The sequence below is a fragment of the Pithys albifrons genome, chromosome 20, assembly GCF_047495875.1.
Source record: "Pithys albifrons albifrons isolate INPA30051 chromosome 20, PitAlb_v1, whole genome shotgun sequence".
NCBI classification, from domain to species: domain Eukaryota; kingdom Metazoa; phylum Chordata; class Aves; order Passeriformes; family Thamnophilidae; genus Pithys; species Pithys albifrons.
In genome coordinates, this window is record NC_092477.1 from 10,886,607 (window position 1) to 10,906,466 (window position 19,860).

Sequence of the window (19,860 nt, forward strand, 5' to 3'; positions counted from 1 at the left end):
TTCTTCTTGTGGTTATTGCTTTAGGGAGCTGGGTGGAGAAACCTCTTCTGTTTGGGAATGATCCATGTGAGGAAAAGGAGCCTGGAGTGTTCAGTCTTGGACCTGGCTTGTGCAGCAGAGAAGGTTTAGATGAGATGTTGGAAAGAAATTCTTCCCTGTGAAAGGGATGAGGCCCTAACACAGGTTTCCTAGAGAAGATGAATGCCCCATCTCTGGAACTGTTCAAGGCCAGGTTGGACAGGACTTGGAGCAACCTGGTCTGGTGGAAGTTGTCCTTGCCCATGAAACTGGATGAGCTTTAAGGTCCCACTCTGAGATTCCATAATCAGTGTCTGTATTGAAATGTTCAAAATCTAAGCTTTTAGCCTTAATGCGGGCAACTTGTAATTTTTTTAAGACGCATAAAATGTCTACTTTAAGCTGCTTATTTAAACGGCGCCTTATCGTGACAGTCGCGATGTCCCAGGAGTGACGATCACTGCGCTCCTCCGGCCGCCAGGGGGCGCTGCCCGCGGGGCGGGGCCGGCGCCGCTCAGGGAGGGGCCGCGGCGGCCGCGGAGGGACCGGCCCCGATACCGGGACCGATGTCGGCACCGCCACTGGCACCGGCCCCGACACCAGCGCCGCTGAGCCCCGCACGGAGCGGGGAGCACCCCTGGAGCAGCCGGTGAGGCCCGCGCCGCGTCCCGCCCGCGGGGGTGGCGGTGCCGGTGCGGCCGCCGAGAGGGCCGGGGCCTCCCCGGGCCGGGCGGGAGGGACCGGCCGCGGCCCCGCCGAGCCGGGCTGCGCTCACCGCGTGTCGCCTTTGCAGGTGCCGCAGTGGGGCGGGTTGGTCTGCGATAGCCGCAGGGTGACGAGGTGCTCCCCCTGCAGTGTAGGGTTTGCCTGGAACCCGTTTCCATGGGGCCCGAAAGCCGCCGCTCCCTCGGGTGTTGCTCGGTGACCGCGGTAGGTGCGAGACGAGGGGAGGCGGCAGCGATTCCCGGCTGTGAGACCGGTGGGAATTCCCTGGCCTCGGGCAGCCGGTCGTGCTGGTGAGGCTGTGTGTGTGCAGCAGGGAGGGCAAGCTGAGCGCTGTGTGCTGCTCGAGTTCCCTTTCGTGCTGTCAGGACACCAGCCTTGCCTTGAAGAAGTGCACACACAGCCCTGGTGTCTGCGGCAGCGAGGCAGGCAGTGCTCTGCTCTGCTCTGCTCTTGATAAAAGAAATAACAGTGGTTTTTCTAACAAGGTCACGCTAAGGTTTGAGTTGTGCTGGAGAGAGGTCCTGCGAGGAGATGCTCTCTGATTAAGGAGCACTGTTTGCAGCTCGATAATTTTTCATTCTTACATGTTTCTCTTGGGGAAATCCAGGTATCCCACATCTTGGAATTGTGCAGACAATGCATCTGCCCACCCATGCACCTGCCCGTCGTTCCCAGCTAAAGACTGAGCTGTCTGCAATTCCCATGTCTTTCTGGCTTAGTTAAAGCCCTGTGAACTCACAGGGTGATAAAGGGAAGGAAAATATGCTCTGAGGAGCGTTTCATCTGGAGCCGCGTCCACAGCCGGTGCCTGGGAGACGATGAGTACTCCAAATGGATTTCCACAGCACTCAAGGGCATGTGTTTCTCAGAGCATGGAAGGTGGAGCAGTACAGGACCTGCAGGCTAAAAAAGCTGGAAAAGCAGCCAAAAAGGAGGCTGGTGGCAATGTGGCACTTCCTGCTGAAGGCCCTGTGAGTGTGGGCACCCCTGTAAGTGAGACCTTAAGGCTTCTGCCAGAACTCAAAGCCAACGTGAAAATTAAATCGATCACTCCAAGGCCTCCTCGGAAGCCACGGCTGGAGCGTGCAGCCTCTCTGGATGAGAAGAGCTGGAGGAGGTGGAGGCGGTTCAGAACGAGCCAGGAGAGTCTGACCGATCCCAATGACACGAGTTCCTCCAATGGTTCTCTGCAGGAAGCGTCCCCCAGTCCTCCCAACAGGAGCAGGGCGAGCCCCTGCCATCCCTGCTGCCAGCAGAATTCCTTGCACAGTTCACCAGACGCCTCAGAAACCAGTCCCGTGGGGAAGAGCAGAGGAAGCACCTCCGACCTGGGCAAACGAGCCTCTGATATCTCCAGTGCCTTTGGGGGGCTTCTGCGGGGGAAAGCGTTTGCGGGAGGCAAACCCCGGCTGTCCCAAATCATGCCAGCCCGCCCCCTGCCCCCCATGGAGCTCAACGTGGCCTCTCACACCCTGAGGACAGCTAATAGGATCGACTCAGATTGTCTGGATTACCGACATTATTCTCAGCACAAGTTTGGGAGGGTGAGCAGCAGCCTGAGCGACACCCGGCTGCACGGCAATGGCATGGGCTACGATAGCTGCTCCACAGACTCCATGAAATCCACCTTCAGCCTGCTCACCCCCATTCGAGCCAAGGATGTTCGGAGCAGGTGAGTCCTTCAGCTTCTCCTGGCAAAGTTTGGGGGTGTTAGCAGGGAGAAGAATCCCTCTGGGCAGGGGCTGGGAATGTCCAACCCCTCAAAAAGCACAGAAGTCACCCTTTATTTAACCATCCATTATTTAACCTGCTGTGGAGACCAGAAACAGTTTGAAGATGGAGATCGGTACAGATACTCTCTTTAGTCCTTTTATCTGGTTATTTTCATAATTATGTTTGATTTGCTGTCAGTTTGTAATATTTACATAACCTGTTTGGAAAATTCAGAGACTAACTGTGCGTGCCAACAGTTGGAAAAAACAATTGTTTAAAATCTGAAAGTACACTGGACTTGAACTGAAGTGTTAAATGGCAGGAAAATCCAAATATTTTAGCTTGGAACTATCATGCAGTACATGAAGTGTTATCACTCTCCTGTAAGGTGCTGAGGGTTCTCTGCAGATGTTGTGCTTGTTTGGCTTCTGGCAGGATCAAATCACCTATTGGATACTGTTCCAGTGTCCCACAGGAACTCTCTGCCCCAGTTTTTCCAGGGAAGAATCTAGTCATTGATCTGAAGGATGGGAGTCAGTGGTAGCGGGGAGAGTCATTCAGATAAATTTAAGTGTTCCTAACTGGTAAAAAAGCCCTAGGGATAGATTGTTACTTGTTTGCCACAAGGCTTCCCTTTCACTTCCCTCCCTGAAGCAGCTGGAGGCAGGGGTTGCCCAGCACTCTCTGACATTGTGCTGTCATCGTTATTTGCAGAGCTTAAGCAAGATTAAAAATGCTTATTCAACATGCAGTCCTTGTGCCAACACCCCTTGCCTGTGTAAGCAGCATGTCCTTTGGAGGGTCAGGACATGTGGGATGGATCTGTCCTTTCCAAATGTGGTATTTTGAGACTTCAGCCTCAATAAATTGTTTACTTGAAGCTGATTTGGTAAGCTGAATTGGAGGAAGAGTGTGAGCTTGAGTCTTTGATTAGGAGCAACTTGGTGCAGAACCCTGGGAACGATAGAGCTGTTTTGATGTTGCAAGTAAACTGAGCTGCTTCAAGATACTGCAATGTCATGGAATCATGGAATTTGGGTTGGAAGGGACTTTAAAGACTGTCTCATTCCACTCCCTGCCACAGGCAGGGGCACCTTCCACTATCCCAGGTTGCTCCAAGCCCTGTCCAACCTGGCCTTGGACACTTCCAGGGACAGGGCAGCCACAGCTGCCAGGTTATCAAAGCAATCTCTTCATTCTGTTTCTGGGGTAAGTATTAGTAGGGCTGAAGACTTGGATGGCTTCAGCCTTCTCATCCCAAAACCTGGGCACCATCAGCCTTACCATCATCCTCGTGTCCTGGCTTTGAAAGATTGGTTCATTACAATAGTTTTGTTTTATTTCATATGATCCATGAACTCTCTGTAAGAGCTGGAACTTTGTAAGGAACTTTAGGCAAGCAGAAAAATATATGAGTACTAAATGCCTTCTTCTTAAAAGTATATTCTTGATTAACTCAAGATTCAAGCATTATTTCATGCCCTTTATTAGATGTTCTTTTATGGATCTTCTGTTCACAGGAGCTATTTGGAAGGCAGCCTTATGGCAAGTGGTGCCTTACTGGGAGCAGAAGAACTTAGCAGATATTTCCCTGATAGGAATATTGGAATTTTTGTGGCCACCTGGAACATGCAGGGTCAGAAGGTAAGTGGACAGAAGTCTCCCCAAGTCTTTTGGCAGTGGTAAAGTTACCCCAGCTTTACTGATGTTTTTCTGTTCATATGTTCCTCATCAAACTGAGTTCATCATTAAATTACAAGGTACTTTTCTCGTAAATCTTTGCACAACTTGTATTGCTATTTTATTTTGTTCTTTTCTTTCTTTCTTGTTTTAATTTGTTTTATCATAGGAACTTCCAGTGAACCTGGATGACTTCTTATTGCCAACAGATCCAGACTATGCCCAAGACATGTATGTCATTGGGGTTCAAGAAGGCTGTCCAGACAGGTAGCAAAAACAATGTAATGAACCATCTTCTTTTATTGTTAACTCATTACTTCGCTTTGTATTAGTCTGGAAATAGCCCCATCATATTCTTAATATTTTCAATAATCAACCCATCTAATAAGATATATGAACCTCAGGGAAAATGGACTTTAGAGGGAAAAGGCATAAAGATCTGTAAATCATAGAATCATGGAATGGTTTGGGTTGGGAGGGACCTTAAAGCTCATCTAGTCCCACCCTCTGCCATGGGCAGGGACACTTTCCACTATCCCAGGTTGTTCCAAGCCCTGCCCAGCCTGTCCTTGAACACTTCCAGGGATGGGGCAGCCACAGCTTCTCTGGGCATACCAAGTTTGGTCCTGTTAGAGCAGTTGATGGTGAAATGCTGATGATTTCTGTGGCCCCTCAGCCCAGCTCTGAGGGGCTCTGAGCTGGCTCGTGGCTTCGCAGCCACTCCTTCCTAGTTCAGTGAAGGTTTTGCTTACTGTTCATTGATGTTCTGTGTCAGAGGGATTGCTCTGTTTCCACAGTACTGATTTCCTCTCTGGTTGTTGTCTCCTGTACTGTCTGTGTGATCCAGCTGTTGTTCTTTCCTGCAGAAGAGAGTGGGAGCTCCGCCTGCAGGAGACTCTGGGCCCCCACTACGTCCTGCTCTTCTCTGCTGCGCACGGGGTGCTCTACATGTCGGTTTTCATCCGCAGGGACCTCATCTGGTTCTGCTCAGGTGTGTGTGGAGCTGAAAGCACTGCTGCCAGACACTGTCCTGTCTTTTTCTCCCTCTCCTTACTTCCCTGCTCACTGTCCCCTAAGGGCTTTCCAGTAACAGCATCTTCTTTTTCTCCTTCCAGAAGTGGAGTACGCCACGGTGACAACTCGAATCGTATCTCAGATCAAAACCAAGGGAGCTCTGGGAATCTGCTTCACATTTTTTGGGACCTCCTTTCTCTTCATCACCTCCCACTTCACATGTGAGACATTTACAGTCTTGCTAGAAGGGTCCTGTTTGAGGGAAGAGGGGAGGGAACCGCTCAGAGGTAAAAAAGCAGGACAGGCTGAAGGCAAAGCTGAGGATTGGAGCTGAGAAGGGTAAGAGAAGAGGATTGGTAACAAACATACAAAGGAACTGTGTTTGTTGAAACAGAAATGAACTCTGCACCATTGTATCCCTTTATCCATACTTTCTATCATTATTATTCAAGGTGTAAGTTTCCTGGGTCAGTGTCCCATTTTACACTTGGAAAGTGTCTGATGCCCTTTGGAAGCTCCTGTTATAGCCATAAATGGTCTTTGGGTTCATCGATGGCAGTAATGGGGTTTGTGTCTTTCAGCTGGGGACAGTAAAGTGAATGAGAGGAAACTGGACTACAATAAAACCATTCAAGCCCTCACACTTCCCAAGAATGTTCCAGACACAAATCCATACCGATCCAGTTCTAGTAAGTGTGAAACCATGACTCTGTGAGAGCCCAAATGAACAGAGTCTGTGCATTGTCTTTCAATCTGAACTAAGAAAGGGAGAAAGAGAGTGATAATTTGAGACAGTATAAAAAATTTCAGACTACAAGTCTTTTTGTCTTAGGATGTTTATTACTCACACCATTTTTTTTTCTTTTTGAAATATTGGGGGGGATTTGAGAAAAAGAATTGAAATGGGAGAGATAAAATTCAAAAAGGAGTTTTCATGTGATGTATTTTCCCAGAAATGTGATCATTTTCTTGTAATTATTATCAGTATTACAGATGTGTTTCACCTTCCAAGTGTTTTCTAGAACAATTAGAAATTACTTTATTTCAAAACTTAAGAGAAGGAATGTTATGTCCCTTTGCATGTACAAAAGTCAGAGCAATGTTTGCCAAATTCCATTGTTGTTTCTTAATGCTGTGCTGACAACATGATGCCAAGATAAGTAGTCAAGTCTGTTTTCTGGAAAGATGAATTGACTCTATCTGGAGTTGGCATTAGGGTCTTGTGTTCACCCTGGTTTTACATCCTATATATAGTTTGGTCTCTTTTTCAGCTCTTTCTATGAGTTTTATAACCACATTCTGTGATGGTCATAGGCAGAAAACATGCTCAAATATCACATCTCCTGGTATTGAAGAGAAAGGATTTATGCCTGTTCCTTGAACACACCTGGCAGCATATCCTGAGCACTTCTGGCCTGAATTTGCAGGTGATGTCACAACTCGGTTTGATGAAGTCTTCTGGTTTGGTGACTTCAACTTCCGACTGAACAAGGACCGTGAGACTGTGGATTCCATCCTGAACCAGAACCCGGCCACAGATGTGTCCAAGCTCCTGGTGTATGACCAGCTGACCAGTGAGATGAGTCGAGGTGAGAGGCAACTGTTTTCCTCCCTCATCCCAATGAACAATGATATGTACACACAGGAATAATTACAGCCAAATCCCCATTTCCTAGAGACCTTTTCTGCTTGCTTTTGTTGCATTACCTGGAAAAAGAAGTCAGCACTTGTCAAATACAGTGGCAGCGTGTCAAGGAACCTTCTGCTATAGTGTTTTATACTCAGTGTAACCTCCCAAGCCATTTCCTGCAGTTTCATCTGACTCTCCATAACCTGGGAGACCATTCTGTTCCAAGGCCCTGATTTGAACAGCATTAGCAAAGCAGCACAAGTTTCAGTGGAAGGGAAAGTGCATGGACCAGGTTCTTTGTGTAACTGGCCACTGACTAAATAGCCACTGGCTCTTTTTTTATCCTCACTATGTAAGAACTTGAGCCTGCTCACTTTCTGGAGCCTGACCCCAGGTTTTTCTAGTTATGTTGTATGTACATGGCTGTTGTTTCTAGCCAGCATTAGTAGAATCAATGCAGAAATGTGCGGGGTTCTCAGGAAGGAGGAATTTGTTCATGCTGTTCCCTTCCCTTACAGGGTCTATTTTCAAAGGATTCCAGGAAGCTGATATCCATTTCCGCCCTTCCTACAAGTTTGACATAGGGAAGGACAGCTATGACACCACTTCCAAACAAAGGACTCCATCCTACACGGTAAAGGATGATTTCAGCACCTCACACCTGCACCAGAGGGGGTTCAGATGTGCTGAGATTTGTGGCTTCAGAGCAACAGGGCACGTGAGTTTGGTTTGGAAGAAAGGATTGTTAAACATGTAAGCACAGGCAGAGTATGGCACAGGCTGTTAACCTCATTTTCCCTGCCTTACAGTCTTTGAGTGGATTCTCCCCTGTGCTCAGAGCTGGGCACAGAACAGCTATTGGGATCAGACACACACTCTTCACGAATGGATCCCTGTCCAAGACACTCATTTTCACTAAGTAGAGTGTGATAAATGAATGGGTTTGCCTCTTATGAACCAGTGCTGCTTTCCAGGGTGGATGGGTGTGCAAAGGGAGTCACCATCGCTCTCCCCTCTCTGTCTGTCTCCAGGACCGAGTTGTGTTCCGCAGTCGGTACAAGGATGACATCCAGGCTGTCAAATACTCCTCTTGTCCTGGGATCAAAACCTCAGACCATCGGCCTGTGTTTGCCTTGTTTCGTGTGAAAGTCAGGCCTGGCAGAGACAAGTTAGTACCTCCTTGTGCTGCTCTGTATGATTGCACATGGCTCCAGGGATCCTGAGGATATGCTCCTGTTTGGAGTTTGTCCTCTCAGAATTCCTAAAATAGAGTTTATTCCATGTAGATCTGCAGCTTGTTTGATTTTTACCCAGTATATGCTGGTGGTCAGAGCAGTAAGAGCTTAAACCTTGCACTGACATCTGAAATCCCTGCTTCCAGGTCCCTTAATCCTCCTGAGAGGGATAAACAGAGCCCACTGGAATTGATTATGAATCCAGCTCTTTATTTTTCCTGTTAGCCTGGGCAGATCTGCTCTTCTCTTCCTCTTTCCCTCTTTGGGATCAGTGCTGTTTTCCCTCCCCAGTGGTGGCTGCATTTCAACATAGCTGGATGTCAGTGGAGTATTTTGAGATCCTCTAAGTCCTTAACATCCTATTGTGTGCTGTTGTAGAACTTCTCAGAAAATTTGGTTAAATCACTGAAATATATTTATTCTCCTTTCTGTGAGCAGCATGGTCAGGGATTTCAAGATGTGGGTATCTAGAAAATGGTGATTTCTCAAAGCATTTGATCAGCAGTGCATTTAGAATTGGGGTTCTTGTTTATGAGTATTAAATACCCATTAAACATCAGTATTGTAGAGTAGGTGATGGGCTGCTTGGGTTTCCTTCTGGCCTCTGTAGAACAGACCAAGGTCTGTTTTGATGAACCACATCAGTGAATAGACCAAGTTAACAGTAACCTGATTTACCTTTTCAAATAAGTGGGATTTGGTTTAGGATCATAAAGTCCTCTATAAATGAATGCAGGTGTGTTCATGCTTAATTTGAACATTTTCCCTTTTACAACCAGCATTTTCTTCATTTAAATGTGTTGTGAAAAACCTTAACTTGTTGCTGTGGAAGAACAACTTGTTTTTCTCGCAGCAGTAGCTGAATGCATTAAGAAAGTAAAAACTAGTTTTCTGGCCTTATTGTGTTAACTAATTGGGAAATGTTGGGCAAACAAGAATATATTTATGCCCTGATCTGATGGCTTGTGTTTCTGTTGTAGCATTCCACTTGCTGCGGGGCAGTTTGACAGAGAACTGTATTTGCTGGGAATAAAGAGGCGGATTACAAGGGAACTTCAGAAACGACGGGAGCAAAAGGACCAAAAATCCAGCAGCATATGTAGCATCTCCTGAGCTGAGAGCTCTGCAGTGCTTGTAGAGGTGCCCAGAAAGAGGATTTCAGGCCATGGCAAACTCTGCAGGGAATTGTCTGCTTAAACACCTCTGGCAGTTGTGAAGAATGTCTTAAACCTCATCCTGGATTCATTTGCATGAGCTAATCCATGTAGCTCAAGTGCTTTTGCTGAAGAAAAGGAGTCACTTATTTAAGATATCCTTTCCAACAGGTAAAATGGATTTATTTTTAACCAGACTATCTTAGGAAGCCACCGGGTGCAGCCTGTTGGTTGTTGGAGGACTCCACACAGGGGCACAGCTGCTGGAACTGCCATCACCTGGGGCAGGGGACCTAAGAAGAGCCTGCAGAAAGGTGAATTTTTGGTTTGTCTCTTTAGTTTGATCAGATTTGCTTCCATACAGTGTGGGGTTGGGTTTTGCTCCTTCTCTGTATCCAAGTGTATTCTGTAAAATGAGTAACAGGGACCAGCTGATGAACTTTGGGCAGTTCTGTGTATGGATGGTGCTCCTGTGTTGGGCTTTTTGGGTCCTCTACAGCAAGATGTGTGTGAATGTACTCCTGTACATTGAAGTGTAGAAACATTGCCTTTCAATACTCATTCTACAGGCCTTCTGTTACTAAGGGGGTAAATACTATACTCTCAGGCCATATATTGGCTGCTGAGACTGCTTGAAACAATCCCTCCCTGACCTCACATGCCCTATCCAGGGCTCATAAAACACTACCTGCCTTCAGTAGCAGGACCCCTGAATTGCAATTAATGGTTTAAGTACAGTACTGTGTGATGCTTTACCAAAGTGATGTCAGGTGAGTGTCCAAGGGAGATTTGCAGTCAGCTACATGCAGTTCCATTACCTCCACTCACACTCAGTTCCTTTTGGTTTTGTTTTTTTTCAACTCCGTGAACTGTGAATAACTTGCTATTTTTGAAGTAGTGTTGTCTTAAGGTTAAACATCTTACAAGGACCAGTATGGCACTGGCCAAATGTTAAGTACAGCTAATACTTAAAAATTCCTCATGGGCACAGATGGGCTGGATCATTCATCCCCTTAGTACCTAAAACACCAAGCAAACACCTTGGAGAAGTGCTGCTGACTATGCAACCTGTCCACGACAGAGCTTCTGTTCTGCGGTACATTTACGGCACTGACCTGTCTGTAGCCATCAGGTACTTGGATTTCCTTTCTTTTTAAAGGAATAAAAATAAATTAATGCAATACCTTAACTGAGAACCAGCTCTTAGTCTTGTCAGAACCAGAGTTCTTTGTGTGATGCATGTTTGGGTGACCTAAGCCATTTCTCTTCAGCTGCAAGAGAGGGACAGATTTCTCTGGACTTGTTTGAATTGAACAAACAAAGCACATGTTCCACCCACCAGTGCAAGAAACAGCCCCTGGCTGATGAATTTCAGAAGTCTTACAACTTGCTCCAGCTGTTTAGAGGTCTCTTTATTTCCTTATAAACATACACAATAACTGAACAGGATTTCCAGACTGTGGGCTCCACAAGAAGCAATGCAACGTTTTCTTCTGGTTGCATGAGGAAAGGATGGGGAAAAGCAGGTAAACAAACAGCTGCCTCACAGTGCTCTGCTCCCAGTTTGATTGCTCCTCACCATACACATCTAGCAGTGAAGTACTGCAATGCAGCTGTTTATATTTTTAAACCCATGTGTTGGGGGATTATGTAAATCAAGTATTTTATTCCTCTTTTGAGTCTCTATTTCTTCAGTATCTCATGTGTGGCACTTGGCTTTTTGTAACGTGGTGTCAGTCAAGACCACAATGTCTTTAAATGCTGTAATTTTGTTATCTTGACTCTGAGCTGAGGGACAGCTCTGCTGTGAGACAGATAATTGTGCCTTCTTTTTGCAAGGCATTAAGTTCATCTGAGTGACACTGAGGAAATGAGGTACAAGTTTAAGGTGCAGCAGCAGCAACTCCTTTAATAACTTTGTATAGCAACTCTGGAGGAAAAGAACTTTTATTCTTTAGCAGTTCACTTCTGAGTGAAAAAGCCTGAAGAGCAGGATCACTTTTATTCCCGAGTGTCCATGTAGGTTTATGCACAGTATCTCTGCAGAGGAACTCCACAGAAACTTGGTTATGCCATGGGTCTGCTTTCCTTTGAGCTCTAGCAAAATTATGAAGTTGTTCCTAGACATGTGACTCCTCGTAGGTACTACTGAGGAAATGAATCCATGATTTGTAACAAAACCTGGACTGCAGGAAACTTTTTGCCAAACTTCACAGGGATAATAACTATTATTGTCCTAATTCAGTTTGACCAAGTCTTTGTTCACCTTGGTAACAGCTATAAATGTCCTTTGAATTCAGGCATGTAAGCCAAGCTCTTTAGGTGTCACCACATCCCTCAGGAAGGAATCCCACTCAAGCTCTTCCCAGTCCGGTGCTCCAAAGCAGCTTTGCTCAGTGGTAGCACAGCTCCATGGTTGCACAGTATGCCTGGGAAGATTTGGGGGAGGGAGAGTGGTACAGCAACATTATAATCTCAAAAAGAAGGGAGTCTGTGAGCCTGGCAGGACGTGCTGCTCTATCGGAAGAGCCGGTACAGCCGCGGGAGCCGCCCGTCCTTGCTGGAAAGCGCCCCCTGAATGTGCTCATAGGAGGGCAGGTCTGTCAGGTCACCCAGGGCAGCCACAGCTGGCTTCTTATGCAGCATCTTAGTGACCACCCTCTTGATATCAGTAGGTTTCACCTGACCTGCAGGAAAACAAAAGGCAGAGCTGTGACACTTGTATATACAAGGATACTCAGAAAAACAATTGCTGACTCTTTTCTTCATGCTTCTGGTTTTCCCTTCTGACAAAAACAAGCCCTGATAGATTGAAAACCATTGAGGTCAGTTTGAAATATTTTTCTGAAGTATTTATGCCCCCAGGCTTTCTCAGGCAACTCAACTGTGCAACAAGAATATGTTGTAAGTTGCCCTGACCTGACTGTACCTACAGTTCACTCAAGGCAAGGCACAGCATTGTGTACTCACTGATGAGGGCACAGAGCTCATGAGGGAGCTTCCTTGTGTTTGTTGCCAACACCTGCCTTCCCACATCTTCAAAGATGACCGGCCGAGACTCGAGGTTCATCATGAGCATGGACTTGAGCTGCGTCTTCGCTCGCTCAAGTTCTACCTGTGAATGAGCAGGAAATACAAATAATGTTCCAAAAATTCTGGTCACTGCTCTCTAACACATGATACCATTTAAGAGTTCTGCAGACAATCTGTTCATGGAGTCCCAGACTGGAAGGCACTTTAAAGCTCATCTCTTTCCAATCCCCTGCCATGGGCAGGGACACCTTCCTCTAGCCCAGGTTGCTCCAAGCCCCATCCAACCAGGCCTTGGACACTTCAGGAATTAATGTCAGCTCAGAAACTATCTGCAAGTTCAAATGTGCTGCTGACCTCTCCCACTGCTCCTGCCATGAGGATGAATTCTCTGGTGATGATTTCCACCATCTCCCGAACCTACAGAAAACAGATCATTGAAAGAAGATTAGAACAACACTTATTGTGCCAACATTCCTGTCTGGTACTGAGGGACATGGTTCCCTTTTAAGGACACCTGTCTGTGAATACAGGACTCCCTACCTGTTTTGGGTCTGCACTGGCGTGGATACACAGGAGACCCGTGTCCTCGTAACTGTGGTGGTAAGAGGTTGCATTATACATCCAGTGGTGCCTGTGGGTATGCAAACAGCATTTTAAAATATAAACCCCCACAGAATTTACATGTAAAAATTAAACAAACGTGGACAGTGAGAGCCCTCCTAGTGGATTCTCAGCAGTGCCAGTGAGACTTTCACCCTATCAAAATGCCAGCTGACAAATCAGTCCCATGTATCAAGCAGAATAAGCTCGTGTACAACATGGGGGGTGTTTGCTTTCATTTTTTCCACATGAACCTGCTGGAGGAGGATGGTTTTTGATACCCCTTTAAAGGCAAAACCAACCTGTTGAGCACATTGAGGTACAGTCTGGTGAACATGCCCTTGCCAGGCCCTCCAGCTGAGAAGGAGCCACCACCTCCCATCATCATATTTAGCACCGCAAAGGGAATGAAATCTTCCTCCTGAATTGGAACAAGAAATTCAGTCAGACAATGGCAGAGCTCTCAAGGGCCTGGGGTGAGCAAAGGGAAGAAAAATACATCGGCACAAGAGGAGTGGGAAGGTCAGTGCCTGCATCAAACTGTCAGTGGGAAAGCTGCTTGTCTGTACATGCAGCAGCAAGAGTACCAGTGTTTATGTAGTGAGTTGGTGTTTTGGGATTTTTCAAGTACAGGGCACCCAAAACAAGGGATTTTAGGTTAATACTTACTAAAAAGGAGCAGCTTTCTAACCCAATCATGATGTGGGTGAGCTCTGGGATGGGAGTAGGGCCCAGACTCACATCTGACATGTCTTTTTCAACCTGTGGGAAGAGCAGACAGATTATCAAGAGTGATTGTCACTGTGGTTGCATCCAGCTTGATACATTCCTGGTAATTAACATGTCACCCCATCAACAGCTGTCATGGCCACTTTTGGCTCATACTCATGAACAGCATAGAACTTTAGAAAAGCAAAAATCAGCTCAACTTCCAAGTGACAACAAGGGCCACGATGCCACCTCCAGCACTTACCTTGACGATGCCTCCCGTGTACTGAGCCACAGATCTGTCCACGCCCTTGCTCTGCCCAGTGCCCCACACAGGCTGCACTCCCAGCAGGTATTTCCTGGCACACTCCACCAGCTGCTCGTGCTCGATGCCCACCCCAGCCAGCACCATCCTGTCAGGGGTGTAGTAGCTGCGCAGGTACGAGTGCAGCACGGCCCGATCGATCTTGTCCGTGTTCTCCACGGGGCAGAACCTGTTCAGGCCAACTGTGTTGTCTCTGAAGGCTGCCTAAAAGGGAACAGATATATTAAAATATCACCTCACCACCCCTAAACCCCTCATCTAATCCTTCTTTTTGGAATTAAGCCAACCTGTTTGAGACATGTATGAGAGGAAAAGCAGAGCATTATTTCATTAACAACATACTGTCACCCACATCAACAAAGATAAGTTGCAGAGAGGCTTTTTTAGATTAGTTTGGAACCTTTCACATGTGTAGAATGCAGGATTTCAGAGTGAAGGGACATCAAAATTCTCCCATCACTGAAATCAAGTAACAAAACCCCCCTGGTTTTAGAACAATCTAAAATAAACCCTGAGGCTGACAAAAAAATGAGAAAGGGAATGCAGGAGCCTGAATGCCAGGTGGAATTTTCAGCATGTTACCGCATGGATCATCTCAGTGAGGAGAGGCTCTGGGTCAGGTCTCATGTTCAAGTCCTCCAGCTCAAACCGTATGGCCATGCGGGTCATCTCGATCTCCTCGTCTGGAACAGGACAGAAAACAAGGGATGGCAACCCCCAAGTGCTGCAGTGTGGCTTCTTAAAGGGCACAGTCTAGTGAAGAATTCTAAGAGCAAGCCATATGTTGTTGGAAATCTCTCTTAGGGGCAGAGGGTTGTGTTCCCAGACCTGATAACCTGGGCTGGAGAGCCACGTCAGCCAGCAGGTTGACCACGGTGTCCAGGCCTCTGGCATCAGCAGACACAGCGTACATGATGGTGTCCCTGCAACCCAAACAGGCAGGTTCTGCACTGGCAACTCACTTCTGTGATCATGCAGTATCATTTCAGTATCAGGACATCACAGGAAAAGCTGCTTCGCTCATTAAATGCTGTCAAAAGGAATAGAACTGACTTCTATAACCCTTTCAGCTTCACTTTTGTAGCTTCTCAGCAGCCACCACAAATGGATTTCTGCTGCTTGGAAACAAAAAGTGGCTTTTACTGCTCCACACCAGAAAAAGGAACTCAAAGTGCTGTCAGTGAACAGAGCAGGAGAAGGAGCATCCCACCTTGATGCCTGGCAGTCACAAATGCCCCCATGTTTCTCTAAGGTGAGCAGAATTTCATCTTTGCTGCCAAACTGAGCTGTGGACTAAAAAAGAAAATACCAGTGTTATTAATTAGTAAAGCAATAACTTTTTATAATCCCTCAGTGTAGCCCAGAACAAGCATTTCCTGCAATCTGTAGTCAAGTGGTTTGATCAATACTTGCTAACCTTGGAGGTGAAAGCACAACAGGCTTTCAAAATGTAATAATGGTCACAATAATTAACTGGGAATTAAGAAGGATGATCAGAGGGATGGAGCACCATCCCTATGAGGAAAGGCTGAGAGAGTTGGGATTGTTCAGCCTGGACAAGAGAAGCTTTGGGGTGACCTAATTGTGGCCTTCCAGGACCTGATGGGAGCTACAAGAAAAATAGTGAGAGACTTGTGACAAGGGCCTGGAGTGACAGGACAAGGGGGAATGGCTTCCCACTGGAAGAGGGGTGATTTAGGTTAGATATTGGGAAGCAATTCTTCCCTGTGAGGGTGGGGAGGCCCTGGCATGGGCTGCCCAGGGAAGCTGTGGCTGCCCCATCCCTGGAGGTGTCCAAGGCCAGGCTGGACGGGCCTTGGAGCGACCTGGGATAGTGGAAGGTGCCCCTGGCTGCTCCTACTCCCTCCCCATGCAGATTTTGGGTGCTCAGCATGGGCAGTGCAGTACTCACAGAGAATGCCAGCTTTTCCAAGAAGTGGGAGATGCCACTGAGATATTTCGCTTCGTGTCTTGATCCCGAATTTACAAGAACTATTATTAAGAAGAGAATAAATCAGCACAACCCCCGGCCCACACAGACGGTCACCCGGCTCCGGCAGCGCTCGGGCATCACCCCCCGGCCCCTGCGGGGACTCACTGCCCACGGTGCAGAACTGCCCGAACTTGTTCTGGGAGGCGACGCGCAGCCCGTTCTCCAGCACCGTCACCCGCGTCTCGAAGCGCTCCCGACCCTCTGCGGCGGCGAACACGGCCTTGGGCACGCCGGGCAGCGGGCACGCCAGCGACACGCTGGGGTACGCTCCGCCGCCGCTGTAGCTCCGCCCGGCCGCCAGCCCGCACCTGCGGACATCGGGACACCGTCGGGGCGTGCGGATGTTCCGCGCCGGCCGCGGCCCGCACCGAGCGCTGCCCCACCGGGATGCTACCCAGCCCTGCCCGCCTTGCCCGCCCCGTCCCTCCGCGGGGCCGGGCACTGTCCCACTCCCCGGGCTGTCCCCCCGCGGTGCGGGGCGCTGTCCCCGTCCCTGCCGTGCCCTCCCGCCGCGCCGGGGCCGCGCTCACCGCCGGGCCGGCCCGCAGGCCCCGCGCCGCAGCCACGCCATGGCCGCCGCCATCTTGCCTCCACCCCGCGCCGCGGGGGCGGAGCCTCGGTGGGAAAAGGGGCGTGGCCGACCCTCCCGATTGGGCGTGGCGGGGTGACCGCTCGCTGATTGGTTGGTTGCGAAAGGGAGGCCCCGCCCCGCGGAGCCCTCAGGCGGCCATGGCGGCGGAGCCGCTGCCGGGGCCGGGACCGGCCGAGCCCAACCCCTTCTCCTTCCGCGAGTTCGTCCGCACCAAGGCCCGCGTTGGCGGCGGTGGGGCGGGCGGTGACCCCCAGGTAAGGCCCTGGGCGGTGGCGCGGCTGGGCTCCGCCTTGCAGAAGCGTCCGCCTCAACCCCGCTCTCCCCTCCGCAGGCGGTGCCGCCCGGGCCCGTCGCGCTCCCGCTTCCCTCAGCGCCCGCAGAGGCGAGAGATGAGGAGGATGAGGAGGAGGAGGAGGAGTGGAGTGAGAGCTACCAGCCGCTGGCCGTGGAGCGGGCCCACCTCGCCGCTGGCGACTCCTGCGCGGCCCCGCTCGGAGCGGCCCCGGGCCCCCCCCCACGGCAGCCCAGCTACGAGCAGGTGAGCGCTGCCCGCCCGCCCGGCGCCTCTCGCTGTTAGGAGAGCCCTGGGCTGCCTGTCAGGCTGTTGCAAGGCTCGGTGTCACAGCCTGGAGAGCGGCTGAGGAAGAGAAACAGATCTGGAAAAGCACTTTTCAGCATGAGTCAGGTCTAGCACCTTCCCTGCCCTTCTGCTCTGGGTATGGCACAGGTGACTTCCTCATGAGCCTTGAGGTCACGTTAGTTTAGAATTGGCAGCGTTTAATTAGTCACATCATCACTGGTTGCTCCGTGCTACGTTTCTGTGCCCCACAGGGTCAGAGAAGTGACCAGACAGGTCAGTCACAGAGAGGGAAACTGTGTGCAAAATTAAGCTCGAATGTTTTAGGAAGTGCAAGAATTTCCAGCATTAAGTCTGAGTGTTCTGGTGTTGGAGTGTTTGTAGTGTTGTGAAACTGCACTCTCATCCTAATGAGGATTTTTCCTTTTTTAGCTGAAAGAAGAGAATGCCACTTTGAGAAGCAAGATCAATAAGCTTCAGATGCTCTCTGAAACCCAAGCAGACAAGTGAGTAAGACACAGTGTGGGGGGAAATAACCACCTGAGGAGTTGGATTAAAGGAGGGGCTCACTGCAAACAGTGTCCTTAAAGAAGAAAAATGTAGTTGGAATCTATGCCAGACTGACTGTGCACAGCCATGTGTTCTCTGTGGCCTTCCCTCATTCACCTGTAGAGTTCCCATTAATGCTGATGGATTTGGAACACAGAAATCCCCTGAGCCATAGCCTAGAACTGGAGCTCTGTGGGAAGAATTATTTTTTTCTTAAAAGAATGAGTTTATTGCTCCCTAGAATTATCTTCCTAAGGTATTCAGTGTTACAAGCACTTACTGTACATCATCTCTTGTTTTTTAAGGATGAGGAAGCTTGAGAAAAAGCTTGAGGAAAACAAAATCAAAGAAGAAAAAGAAACACAGGATCTGGAGGCAATGGTGCAGCATGTGGAGCAAAACCTCCAGCTGATGACTGTAAGTGTTGGGGTTTGTAGTTGGAATTATAGTTCCATCCCTTTTCCTCATTTCCCAGGAGGGGGAGGGAAGCTGAAGTGATTGTTCCACCCAACCAGCTCTGATGGGTTCAAACTTTTCCCAGTCCAGCATCCCAGTCCAGAAGTTCTTTCTTTTTCTAGATAAGGCAGGCCTTTGCTTTAATGCACTTTCTGGATTCATCAGCTGAAGTTGCTTTTTCTGCAGCCTTCTGGCAACACATCCTACATGAACTATGAGCTGATTTTCCTCTTTGCTTGTTATACTGAGTCTCTTTTCCTCTTGTCCAAGAAAACAAAAAAATAAGTAGTTTCCAGGAGTTCTGGATGGCACCTGCAAATGCCAGAAAGGAGAAATGGAGAGAGGAGAAGGGAGCTGTTCCCACCTCCTAAAGCATTTGGGACATGGGGTGGGGTAACACTAACCAATATCCCTCCAAGTTAAGTGCTGGAGTCACTCGTTCCTGTGTAGCCCAAGCTGCCTGCTGTGTCCTCAGCTCTCTGTGGTGTAAATAATCTTTGCTTTTGTTTCAGAAACGGGCAGTTAAAGCTGAGAACAGCGCTGCGAAACTGAGACAGGAGAACGCCCTGCTCCAGGTACCAGCAGCATTCCTGGGGCCTGGCTGGGGGATGGGCTGGAGGGATCTGTCTTGGAGTTGAGCCTTTAAAAAAGACACTGCAAGATTTTTCAGGCTGTTGGGAAAACTCTGAGTGTGTTTTCAGGTTCAGTAAAGGATCAGAGTTGTGGTGTCCTGTCAGAGGGTGGGAAGACCTGGATGGTGCCAGTTCTCAGGATGAGGAGCAATGGCCAGAAACCAAAACACAAGTTCCACCTCAGCATGAGGCAGAGAATTGTATTCTTTGCATACAGTGTGGCAGAGCACTGGAACAGGTGCCCAGGGTGGGCATGGAGTCTCCCTCTGGAGACATTCCAACCCACCTGGATGCTTTCCTGTGTCCCCTGCTCCAGAGTGGTTGGACTGGGTCATCTCCAAGCTCCCTTCCAGCCCACATGATTCTGGGAAGACACTCCTTCCAGGCAGTCTGTTTGTGGGATCTTGGCACTATTTATTACATCATTTTATTGTCCTCACTATCTTTGTGTGAGTCATTTATTACATTACATAAACATGAATTGCTGCATGAGTGTGTTCAGGAGTTGTGAAGCATCTGCTGGAGTTCTCTGCTTGTTTCACATCATTTTTACCTGTTTCCCCCCAGGTCCAGCTGAGGAATTGCAAGGCAGAGAACGAGGCACTGCAGTTGGGACAGGCAGGACTGGCCACAGCAAAGCAGAATGCAGAGCTGGCCCTGCAGCACCTGCTGAGAGTCACCACCAGCTCCCGCGCCTCCATCAGGTGAGACACCTCTCCTGACACCATCCCAGGCTCCTGGCCGAGTTAGGGGCTCACAAATAAATGTCCTCAATGGATTTTTTAGGATTGAAACTCAGGTTCTTCTGTTCTCTTTGCTGCTCCATGTTCTTACTTACCCACAGTGTGTTTTCCTCCAATTAAAATAACTGGGGTGTGGGAGACTGAACATAAAAACATTATACTCTGACTTTTGAAGTCTCTGACACTTCACTTTAAGAAGTGAAGGTTCCAGCCCTGATAAAGTGCTGCTTGGTGAGTCAGGTAGTGTGGGCAACTCCCCCAGGACTGCCCAGCTGCTCATCCCCCACATCTGACACTGTGTCTCTGGTTCCAGGCAGCTGCTGTCCGGAGCAGAATCCCTGCAGCTCGTCGCTGATCTCCTGAAATCCATAGACAGAATTTCCGAGGTGTCCGAGGATGGACAGTGAGTGCCTCACACACCTCGAAGGACTTTGCTTTCGTGCAGAAATCGTTACTAAAATGTGAATTTTTAACACGTGGCC

At 48.7% G+C, this 19,860-nt stretch overlaps 3 protein-coding genes across 4 annotated transcripts; 2 read left to right on the forward strand and 1 right to left on the reverse strand.

Annotated features, from left to right (window-relative positions):
• The first annotated feature begins 542 nt into the window (after positions 1–542).
• Positions 543–10,364, forward strand: INPP5E (inositol polyphosphate-5-phosphatase E). 2 transcript variants are annotated; one of them, XM_071574231.1, is made up of 11 exons: positions 543–667; positions 1,352–2,416; positions 3,978–4,101; positions 4,307–4,404; positions 5,004–5,128; positions 5,253–5,372; positions 5,733–5,840; positions 6,579–6,740; positions 7,300–7,415; positions 7,813–7,949; positions 8,997–10,364. In XM_071574231.1, the coding sequence occupies exons 2-11, from the start codon at positions 1,563–1,565 to the stop codon at positions 9,127–9,129; spliced, it is 1,977 nt and encodes a 658-aa protein (XP_071430332.1). In that variant the 5' UTR covers positions 543–667; positions 1,352–1,562; the 3' UTR covers positions 9,130–10,364. The 2 variants fall into 2 exon arrangements, with proteins under 2 accessions (XP_071430332.1, XP_071430333.1); XM_071574232.1 differs by lacking the exon at positions 7,813–7,949 and having other exon boundaries at positions 8,997–9,115.
• Positions 10,365–10,561: 197 nt separating this feature from the next.
• PMPCA (peptidase, mitochondrial processing subunit alpha) lies at positions 10,562–16,424 on the reverse strand. Its single transcript, XM_071574195.1, has 13 exons — positions 16,360–16,424; positions 15,935–16,137; positions 15,749–15,828; positions 15,047–15,129; positions 14,665–14,759; positions 14,419–14,519; positions 13,777–14,040; positions 13,473–13,565; positions 13,106–13,224; positions 12,744–12,834; positions 12,558–12,620; positions 12,141–12,285; positions 10,562–11,857 (listed from the first exon to the last, which is right to left on the reverse strand). Exons 1-13 carry the CDS (start codon positions 16,410–16,412, stop codon positions 11,688–11,690), a joined length of 1,560 nt encoding a protein of 519 aa, XP_071430296.1. The 5' UTR covers positions 16,413–16,424; the 3' UTR covers positions 10,562–11,687.
• Positions 16,425–16,536: 112 nt separating this feature from the next.
• Positions 16,537–19,853, forward strand: ENTR1 (endosome associated trafficking regulator 1). Its single transcript, XM_071574490.1, has 7 exons — positions 16,537–16,675; positions 16,753–16,959; positions 17,431–17,504; positions 17,853–17,964; positions 18,516–18,578; positions 19,203–19,339; positions 19,692–19,853. Exons 1-7 carry the CDS (start codon positions 16,559–16,561, stop codon positions 19,783–19,785), a joined length of 804 nt encoding a protein of 267 aa, XP_071430591.1. The 5' UTR covers positions 16,537–16,558; the 3' UTR covers positions 19,786–19,853.
• Positions 19,854–19,860: the final 7 nt, after the last annotated feature.